Source organism: Ceratosolen solmsi, unplaced genomic scaffold, assembly GCF_000503995.2.
Source record: "Ceratosolen solmsi marchali unplaced genomic scaffold, CerSol_1.0 scaffold56, whole genome shotgun sequence".
In the NCBI taxonomy this organism is placed as follows: Eukaryota; Metazoa; Arthropoda; class Insecta; order Hymenoptera; family Agaonidae; genus Ceratosolen; species Ceratosolen solmsi.
In genome coordinates this window covers 3,786,530-3,797,507 of record NW_011948425.1, presented here as the reverse complement: position 1 = coordinate 3,797,507, position 10,978 = coordinate 3,786,530, and the positions used below count along the sequence as shown (strand labels likewise).

General features: G+C 27.0%; 2 protein-coding genes across 2 annotated transcripts; one reads left to right on the top strand and one right to left on the bottom strand.

The window, feature by feature from the left end:
- Positions 1 to 4,059: 4,059 nt before the first annotated feature.
- Positions 4,060 to 4,661, top strand: LOC105362843 (transmembrane protein 80). The gene has a single exon (XM_011500351.1). It carries the CDS (start codon positions 4,126 to 4,128, stop codon positions 4,549 to 4,551), a length of 426 nt encoding a protein of 141 aa, XP_011498653.1. The 5' UTR covers positions 4,060 to 4,125; the 3' UTR covers positions 4,552 to 4,661.
- A 144-nt stretch (positions 4,662 to 4,805) lies between these two features.
- LOC105362842 (adenosine 3'-phospho 5'-phosphosulfate transporter 1) lies at positions 4,806 to 7,552 on the bottom strand. Its single transcript, XM_011500350.1, has 6 exons — positions 7,230 to 7,552; positions 6,454 to 6,665; positions 6,145 to 6,356; positions 5,647 to 6,022; positions 5,345 to 5,556; positions 4,806 to 5,246 (listed from the first exon to the last, which is right to left on the bottom strand). The coding sequence occupies exons 1-6, from the start codon at positions 7,259 to 7,261 to the stop codon at positions 5,043 to 5,045; spliced, it is 1,248 nt and encodes a 415-aa protein (XP_011498652.1). The 5' UTR covers positions 7,262 to 7,552; the 3' UTR covers positions 4,806 to 5,042.
- Positions 7,553 to 10,978: the final 3,426 nt, after the last annotated feature.

The window sequence follows — 10,978 nt, the reverse complement described above, 5'->3', positions numbered from 1 at the left end:
TTAATTTAATAATCACATTTTATTGAAAGTATTGCTAACAAAGTTAGATTAATGTAAAAATTAAATTTATACGAAAAATAAAATTTTACATATTAAACATTTTGCTATCGACACTTTTATATGATTCAATATAAAATACATTAATGGTATCTGTTATATTAAGCATATAATATATAGACAAAAGTGTATTCGCACTCAAAGTAAACAGTTTATAAAATTTATTAAATATTGGAGTAGATACGTTTTCAAAAAAAAAAAAAAAAAAAAAAAAAAATTGTATATATATATATATATATATAACTAAAAAAATGCTTATCAAATGTTATCTTTAATACCAATCGTGTATAATATTACAAAAAGATTATTATAATGCTATTTTAAAATTTTAAATTATTATAATTTTTAATTATACTAAAAAAGATTTTATTAAAAAAAAATATATATCCTACTCTTCCTTCAAAATGATGCTTCTATTTTTGTTATTTACAAAATGAATACGAATAAACTAAAATTCAAATAATTTCATGTAGTTTGGTTGAAATACATTCTATTCGTAATGCATGATAATATTAATATTTTAAAATAATTAATATCATATTTAAAATTATATATAATGGCTAATTTGTAATTTAACTTCTTTATTGAACAACTTTATAAATCGCTGAAATGTTTTTATATTTGTTATAAATTCAAATAGAACTGATTATTTGAAATTTTCATACATAATCACGTGTTCAATGTTGTGAAAACCTTTAAGGTATTAAGTAACAATTATACGAATAATTATTTTAATTTACTTAACGACGATAACAGAAAAAATATTTTTAGCTTTCTTTAAATCATCGTATTAATATAAAAACAATTTCAGTCTAACGAAAATTAATTTTTAATGATTATATGTCATTTGCACATTAATTAAGTTAATATTATATAAAATTATTTTACTCTTTATAATACAGTAAATTTTACCATATAATTTATTTGTTTAACATTGAATTACTTTTTACATTTTTTCAAATCTGTTTTTACAAGATTTCGTTCGATATAAATCTTGATATGTATTACTTATTAAAAGAAAAGACAAATGAAAATTATAGTACAATAAATATTTTAAAACAAATATCATTCAGATCAATTTATTATTTACTTTATTATTAATTTATTTATATTTCATAATAATTGATTTAATTATATGTAAACTTGCATCGACAGGTAGTTATTGACAAAATTTTTTCCATAAATAATTACCCAATGTATTTACGCACCTGGAGTAGATTATAAAATATGCTGCTCATAGTTCGAAAATTGATAATAAATTTTTCTGCTTTGATAATTACTTATTAACAATACCCAATTGTAATGAAATACTTGCCTACATTGAATAATTATTGAATCCCTACGTTGCTCATTATGTTTGATTCTTTTTCTCCTTATCTTGTTTATTAAATCAATCAGCATTCAACTAACCTTTTGTCGTCAAAATTTAATGTAATATTGAAAATTTGTTAAAGTATTATAAATTATAAAGTAATTATATTCTATAATTTTACGATTTATTATAATATTTTCTGCTTTTCTTTTCAGTTTAAATAAAATAACGAATGCAATAAAGTATGATAATATGCTAAAAATATAATTCCCATATGATATTATATTGATAAAGAAAATTTGTATAATATGCATTTTCAATTGAACGAATGCACTGTTTAAGTAAAAATTTTCATTCATAAAGTCTTTATTATTCGTTTAATATCACAATTCAGAAAAATCATCTTCCAAATGCGCAATATAAATATATACTTTTATACAATTTCGAAATTTTAATTGGAAAAAAGATTCTTAATTGTTTATTCTAAATAATATTCACTATTCATTCTTTTTTCTTTCTTTTAAAAATAATAATAAAAAGATTTCATAAAATAATCCTATTTAAATGATTTCATTGAAAAAAAAAAAAAAAAAAAAACAATTTACATACTGCCTACAACTTGGGTGCATTAACATTATATTCCAAATCTAACTTATCGTAAACTTTAACGTGACTGTCTTGCAATAAAATAAAAAGTAAGAAATATTTTTTATGGTAATTTTTTTTTTATTGTACAGATACAGTTATTGTATAAACATAGTTATAAAAATAATCGTTAGTCACAAAACCATGGAGATAAGATTAACGATATTTAGGATAAAGAAAAAATACATTTCATTTATTATTTATTAATATTTTATATACTTTTTCTGTAAATTTCATGCTATATTAATTTCTTATTTTTTCTATCAAGGTGTATGGTTTTTTTTTTTTTTTTTTTTTTTTTTTAAATTTTAAGTTGCCATTTTCATAAATTGTTTATTTTAATAGGTATTAAAATAAAAATAAATTCCTTCTAATCGATATCAAATTTTAAATATAGTATACGTAAATACGTTTTCTAAGTGCCATAAAATCGATAACATTTCATCATAAATTCTAACTACATAATACATCATCGTTATTTTTTTAAATAATCTATTTAATATTCTAAATTATTAATTAAAATGATCGTCTACCTTGGCATTAAGGAAACAAGCTCGTAGATCTGCCATATTTTATGCTCAACCGATTCTTTATAAAGTTTTGTTATGTACAGTATGTTGAAGTTTTCAATAAAATTCAGCTTTTTGAGAAAAAACGAGAATATAACGAAAAATAAATTCACACTTATAATTCATTCCTTTAGATTATTTATTTTCATGACATTTCAAAATCGACTGTAATCGCAATTTTGAATTCCATCTGATAACATAAAGATTGTTGTATCTTATAATAACTAACTATCCTTTAATGGCCTTATCATTGAAATATTTAGCTATCTAACTAAATTAATTAATTACATACTATTTTTAAAGAATTTCATCGTAAATTTTCGGAATAATTGCAATTACATTATCTACTAACATATCATATAATTCATAACATCTGCTATTCGTTTAGCAAAGTTAAAACAACGTATTATTATTATATTTTTTTATAAGTCTATACAATTAAATAAATTGACAGTGGTTTACTAATTATTTACTCATTATTACCTTAATTTTTTATATATTCGATGCAATAATTAAATACAATAGGCCAGTATAGCACTCAATTTTTCTAGTCAAGCTTAATTTCTATTTGCTTTACCGTTTCTCTGCTCTTACTATAATTGAACAATTTTTTAACTATTTAATCGACTCCCTTGCTAATATTTCTTAAAGCACTCGTAAGTGCAGCAACTTCTTATCGCTTTCTCGTGGCTTTCAAGATTCAATTGCAAAATGTTTCTTCTAATTCTCTTAATCATACAGTTGCCACGATTGCTTCTTTATACTGCTGAGCTTTGATACTTTATCATCCACGTGAATTCTGACACGTAAGATTAAAATACGATTTATGCAATGGAAATGGTCAATTCTATTGCATTGGTAATAAGCATTAAATCATTAAAATGTAATTTTTATCGTAAAGTTAGGAAATCAGCAAACAATATCGTTGAATATATTTGAAAGAATGATGCCACAAAATAATTTCTTTAAATTTGTATATATATATATATATATATGTGTGCGTGTGTGCGTGTGCGTGCGTATGTGTGGCTGTATAAATTATACCCCCCCTCCCGCCCTCGCCCCGAAAAAAGAGAAAAAAAAACAATGGTATATTATTAGAAATCCAAATTAAATGAATACTTTATTTGCTGGAAGGTAAGATTTAACAGGAAATACTCAACTCGATTATAATTTAAATGTCTACTGTATATACTGATTTTATAAATCATCTGAATTTGTTATATTTAAATTAAAGATAGAACTAATTTAAGTTGACCAAATTTAGATAATGGGCAGTCGGCACTTTTGTCGCCATGACACCTTAGATCCTAATTTAGATTGTATAGGTTAAGGACGCTATAAATGTAAAAAGAAGATTTTCGTCTTTTGATTGAAGAAAAGCTTTTAAGTTTTGGTTGAAATACCTTTTTTTTTTACTTCTCTAAATCGTCAAATAATCTGTGAAAACTTACGCATTTAAAAGAAAATTCCTGTGCAAATTTAATAAGAATTAACAAAACTAATATACGTTATTTGTTTGATTTACAAAATAATAGTCAAATGTCGTCAGCAGTTATACTTTCATTATTATATCAAGTGCTTCTGTATCTAAATATGTTTTACTTTGGAATGTTTGCAACTTGCGAGTTCTGTATGAAATGTGTCAAAGCATATAACTTCCCTACCAGTTTTGGTACGATATCAATGGAGTTTGCACTGCTACTTTTTCTTATAACCACGGAAGGCATAAGAATTTACTTGGGTAGAAAAGGAAATTTATTGGATCATGGTTTACCATTTCTATTAGGAATAGCCTTGAACGTGCCTAGTACCTTAGCTACTCTTTACTTTTTATTCTGGCAAGACAGAACCTTAAGATTGGAACAAATTTTATGTGGAATACAAATTGTACTACTTGCGTCGGAACTTATCGTTGCGATTATGTTTCTGGTAGCAGTTTATAGACGACCACCTCCAGAAGGCTGAATTTTTATATAACACGTATACTATCATAGACCAAAGATTAAGCATGAGTCATTATTTATATTTATATATTTATTACCGAATACTTATTTTAAAGCTTGTTTGTCACATTATCATCATCATGTATATTTATTGTTTAAACTAAATCATTCATCACATATTGTCATTAATTTTACAATAGGTTTTTGACCCTTTTATCATTTTATTTTTAAAGTACTAAGTAGTTATCCTAAGTATGTATTTACAATATCATTATTAGCAAATAAATAAAGTTTTTAAAATGTGTTTAGTTAAAACTTATTTTTTATACTAATAGCCTCAGCTCGTCGTTTTTTAATAGAACGTAGTCTATTATTGCAGTAAATACGTAAAAATATTGCTATAAATACTAGAAATACTCCAAATATACCGAGCGGTGTAATATAATGATGATATAATAGGCACGATAGAAGTATTGCAAAACCCTAGAAAAACATAGAAATACAAGTAGTTAGTTACTTTAATAAACAGTTACGATTATCGCTATTTGGGCGTAATACTATAAATAATGTTGATATTGATAAATACGTTACCTGACGTACTGTCATAATTATTATGAAAGTAACGGCTCCAAAATTCGAAATTGTATAAAATATGTACAGCTGACCAGTAGTGGAGAATATAGAGATTAAAAGACAATCCAGTATAAAATTAGGATACTAAAACAATTGAGCAATATGTTTGAGTACGTTGAGCTTAAAAATTAAGCGATAAGAAATTAAAAATTTTAAATTATTTTCAATAAGGATGGACATACCGTTGCCATGAAAGTTAAAGAATACATGATACTCGATTGTTGAAAAAGAGAAGTTGCCGTTAATAGGCACGAAAATAAATTAACAGCGCACATCATTTGAATGCTAGTAACACCGTACTCGTTAAATAATGCGTTTTGCCAATTACTTGTAAAACTATCTAACATCATATATGCACCTAAAAGTATCACACCAGAGAATGTAGTAGCACCATCTGGAAGCATTCGAAATTACTTATTCAAATGTTATGACAAGGTATTATATAATGGATTAACTTTAATGGATTAACATAGTTATTATATACCATTCTCGTGATCTGTACTACCAAGCATAAACATCATCATTCCAATAGATATTAATACTGCCGTGACGTATTCGTAATACTCATACTTTGTACGCGATATTATTTTACCCATGATCATTACTGGAATAATTTTTGATGCCTTTGCCAGTACCTGAGTTGGGAAACTGACGTATTTAAGTGCTTCGTATTGACACCAACTACTTAAAACATTAGAAAGCGAACAGAATGTATATTTGTATAATGGTATTGTGTGCGGCGGCTGTCTAATAATAAGCAAACAGACTGCGGATATGACAACAGCCAGGACTCTGTTTATAAAAACTATGAATTGTGAATCCTTGAAATTACTCCTGTTACCTTGTCCGTCGTCGTATTCCTGTAATTATTATGTACAACTGTCACTTTTATGCAAATGTCGATTAAATAGTACAAAAATTATTTATACACCAATGGAAGTAATTGTATCGTACGTGTTAAAGAAAGCATCTACTTTAATACCTGAGTCATAATTTTCTCTTGTAAGTAACCCCATGTTAAATAACTAACTTGCAGTCCAAAAAAGCAATGCGTTAATAATAAAGCATCTTGGAAAAACGTGCTTGGCGGATGACTAGTCGCGGGCGTCGGAGAATAATGGGACGAATCTAACAATCCTTGTTCTCCGCTTCCCAAAAAGCAAGAGTGTATTAATCTTGGTATACATCCTTTGCCTACGCAAAATTTGGTACTCATCAAATATTACTTTACCCAATTTATCGTTTATGGCGATTTAGATCGTAAATGATAAATTTTACATATTTAGCTTACCTTTTCTTTGAAGATATTTACTAACTCGAACGTATTTATATATCAAGTATCCTGGCAATAAAACAGTAGCGTATCCAGAAAAATTCAAACAAAATCTTATAATCCAACTGTAATATGTGTGCGAACTTATAATATTCTCTCCATTTCCTATGAACGATTTGATTACATGCGTTGTTCCATATAAAAAGCATACGGAAAATAAAACCAGCAAACTGCAAAAGAAAAAAAAAATTCAAAATAAAAAATTAATAAATACTTGTATAAAATTTCACATCTTATTTTATAAAGACAAATTACATGTGAACATTCCAGGGCTAAACTTATCTACATACATTAATCATATATATATATATATATATATATATATATATATAAATTCTCAAATATTTCAATAAATATTAAAAAATTAAATTGATATTTTTATTGAAGCCTTTCTGTTAGAAATATATCTTTATAAACAATAAATAAACGATGTTTTTTTTCTTTATATATATATATATATATATATATATATATATATAATTAAATCTTCCTTAATTATTATTATATATCAAATACAGAAAAAATTAACCGCTCGACAATCGATTAAATATTAAATCTCATGAAAGGACAGGCAAAAATGAATAATAAACCAAAATCCGACTTTTCAATACAAGCTATAATTACACGCGCACGCACGCACGCACGCACACGCACACGCACACATACACGTTTGCCAGGTGAATTTTACATTAATTAAAAGGAAGATAAAAATAATGTAGGAGGAGACAATTTACCATATTATAATATCACCCGCATAATTGCCCATTACTGTTGAGGTTAGCTTTGAACATGAAATAAATATTAAAATATTTATTAATAGCTATCAATAATATAAAATTATAAACAACGTTCTCAGAGTCATAACGTATTATTAACACTGTGGTCCAACATTCCCGCTCGTCTAAGCGAACTGCAATACTAATATTTTCAGCTCAGCTGCTTTTAATATTTGCAAATTGCAGTCGTCGAGGCAGATTTCAGATCGCCGGGATTTCTCGCGCCTGTGATCTGGAATTGCGGCAGTTATTGGTCGATGTGATCTGGCGCGTCGCTCAAAAAAAAAAAAAAAAAAAAATGTCCAAGGAGGGACCGTGGAAGAAGACGAGGCGTAAAACTTTTAAATTGCATGGCTCGGCGGAATGTGTACGTTGTGTCCCGAATGTGTCCCGAATGTGTCCCGAATGTGTCCCGAATGTGTCCCGAACCTCGGTGAGTGACGCATTCTTATTTCTTCTTCTTTCTCTTTTTGATTGAACAGATAATTTAGGTATAAAGTCCAATAAGCACAAAGGTCAAATATATGAAAAAATAATAAAATATATTTGAGCAAGGAGAGGAGAGCAGCTATGGGAGCCGCTAAGCTCACTAAAATATATTTCAATATTCAATCGAATGATCGATCGAACAACTTCCTTTGGATTATTTAATCAATTGTCTTAATAGTAAGATAATTGCAAATAGACTTCGCTTACTCAACTATTGCAAGTAATGGGAAAATTATTGGAAAGTATATTTTAACGAATATGCGGCTTTCATTTCTAAATTTCGAGCGAAACATCATTTTTTACAATACTGTGTTTTATGAATTTCTTTTTTCTGTTTTGATTCTTTTCTTTTGTTGCATAAAATTAGTTTCTACTTATGTCAACGTGATATAGCGATATAGTGGGTATAGCGAAGAAAATTACTCGATAAGGAATAATGTTTTTTCTTTTCTTTTTTTTTTATATTTAAGAAAACATATATCCCGAATGGAAATATTTTAATTTCACAGCGCTAGATTTACCAGTATAGAGTGAATAATCATTCGACGAATTTTTTAAATTATACATTCGCCTAATCATCTAATTTGCATGAGTTTGTGAAATTGTTCCCTAAGGTCACAATTAAATTGTAGGAGAATATTTGGACAAAGTTTTAATTCACTAGTAAGCCTGTAATATTACTAATTATAGTTCATAAATTATAATAATAAAATAATGATAATCAACTAACTTTGCATAAAATATGGTATTCCAATATGAATAGAAAATACAAAAGGATAATATATAAAATAAGCTTATGAAAATGAAAAAAGCACATTGACACTGCCTAGATAAGATATTAATTTCTAAATAGGTAAATTGTAATTGCTGCAAAAAGTTTTTATAATTATTAAAAACATTTGAATTTTTAATATATATATATATATATATATATATATATATATATATTAGTTTAATTTAATTAAATATAATATATATAAAATATAAATAATATATAATTTTTGAATATATATAAAGCGTATGAAAATTTTCAATTTTCATAGAGAGAGAGAGAGAGAGATATAGAGATTTAAGCAACATATGATTTGATTTCATCACTTCACATTGATAAAAGAATTTAAATTATAATTAGAGCTATTTTCTATTCTTTTCATAACATTACTTTAATAATTGTTCCAACTTTTATATTACATAAAAAAAAAAAAAATATATATATATATATATATATATATAAATTAAAAAATGAATACATTTAAGTATTAAACATTGTTAATACGTTAATTAAATATGCCGGGTATAAGTTAAAAAAAAAAATTTCTATTATTGAAATATCTCAACGGAAGTACTTATAGTTTTTATGATCGTTAAAAAACATGTACTTGCGAAAAAGTAAGCGATAGAGAAATTCGTGGAAAACTCGCATTAGCATTTCACTCAAATCTTGGTAGATAATTTTATTTTTAGTATCATTTGTTCTTGAAATAAGAAATATATCAGCTTGAAAAAATATAACGAACGCCTCCTGCCTATTATGATGCCTTCATACCATATGCTTATATATATATATATATATATATATATATATATATATATATACATATATATGTACATACTTTTTTTTTTCTATTTGTTATCATAGGGTAGATAATAGAATAAATAAGAATAAAAGTTTATTTCGGATATATATCGTGTCTAACTAAAGCCGTCCGACACTGTTTCGAAATTGAAAATTTTAACTTTATCGAGATTAGAATAAATTACGACGACCTTATATAAAAATTGGCTATTATTTAAAATGACTAATTAAGTAAAAACGTGCATGTAGGACAAGACAGGGCAAGGAAACTGGGGTACGTGAGAAATTATCTAATAATGACATAGGTGAACTCTATACTTCAATTAATATTGTGAGGAAAATTAAGCCACCTAAATGAAAATAGGCCGGAAGTATAAATATTATTGAAATTAAAAGAACTTCGTAGAGAGTTTTAGCGAGGTAATTCAGAGATAAAATTCCACAAGATATAAATAAATAATTTTTGTTTTCAACTTAAAATCCATTCGCCAATCAAATAAATACCAATTAATGCCATTATCGTAATATAATACAGCATCGTTAAAATGTTATTCTGCATTCGAGATTCTCTTCTTACATTAAAATTAAGATGCCATGAGACTGTGAATCTGATGAAAATTCGAAATTATATTAATTTGTGATTAAATTGTGTCATCGATGCCCTAGTAATAGAAGCCTACGACGATCACATTCTACATACATATGCACATTACATCTAAATATTATCATTATTATCATTATCATCATTATTGTTATTGTTATTGTTGTTATTGTTATTGTCGTTATTGTTATTGTTATTGTTGTTTTTGTTGTTTTTGTTGTTTTTGTTGTTGTTGTTGTTGTTGTTGTTATTATTATTATTATTATTATTATTGTTCCTTTTTTATGTAAAATTGTAATAATCAATTCATTGTTATAATCGCGATATTTCAAGTAAAATATCTTCTATGGCAGAAGTTATTATTGACAAGGACAAACTAGTACTATAATTATAGTAGGCGAGCCGTATAACTAAATACGATACGAATTATCTTCTTTGTATGCCTCATCTCTCGTTGTCATTCACTCTTTAAATACAAAAGTCCACCATTAATGGAGAAAATTTAACTAACCGATTACAATGCTATGTATTTAACTCGCAATAGTATGAGAAAAAGAAGCGATTCGTCAATTCGTTGTTCTCGCGAGATGATCAATTTTACGACCCGATGGGTGGATCTTGTTCCACACACGCTTTTCTTTACCATCGTCTGCGTATAATCTGAAAACTCAAACTCAATGAGAAACGAAGAAGCCTCGGACTAATTTTGTCCGTCGATAATAAGTAAAAAAAAGCCACCGCTACCCCCATCATTTACAACAACAACAACAATAACAACGACGACAGCGATGACGACGACGACGACGACGACGACGACGACGACGACGAGGGAAAATAGAAAAAGATCGAGTGGACGTTCTCCTTCCTCTCGTTTACTCGGACCTTTGGCGCCGACGACAAAAGTCCGCGTCGCGCAAGCTACGCAGAACCTTCCTACACGGCCCTCGAGTCCATTAAAGGCGCAGTCGAGATTAAGCAATTGAGAAAGGAAGCCGAATCGAGACTCAAGGCCGCTCGGTAGAAGCCGGGTAGGAGACAAGA

Bases quoted from the DNA above. Each gene is read 5' to 3' on its own strand.
- LOC105362843 (XM_011500351.1), top strand. From the start codon at position 4,126: ATGTCGTCAGCAGTTATACTTTCATTATTATATCAAGTGCTTCTGTAT.
- LOC105362842 (XM_011500350.1), bottom strand. From the start codon at position 7,261: ATGGGCAATTATGCGGGTGATATTATAATATG. The intron at 5,557-5,646 runs GTATATAATAAC...GAATGCTTCCAG, and splicing joins TAGTACAGATCACGAGAATG to ATGGTGCTACTACATTCTCT. The intron at 5,247-5,344 runs GTATGTCCATCC...CAATTGTTTTAG, and splicing joins CTTTAACTTTCATGGCAACG to TATCCTAATTTTATACTGGA.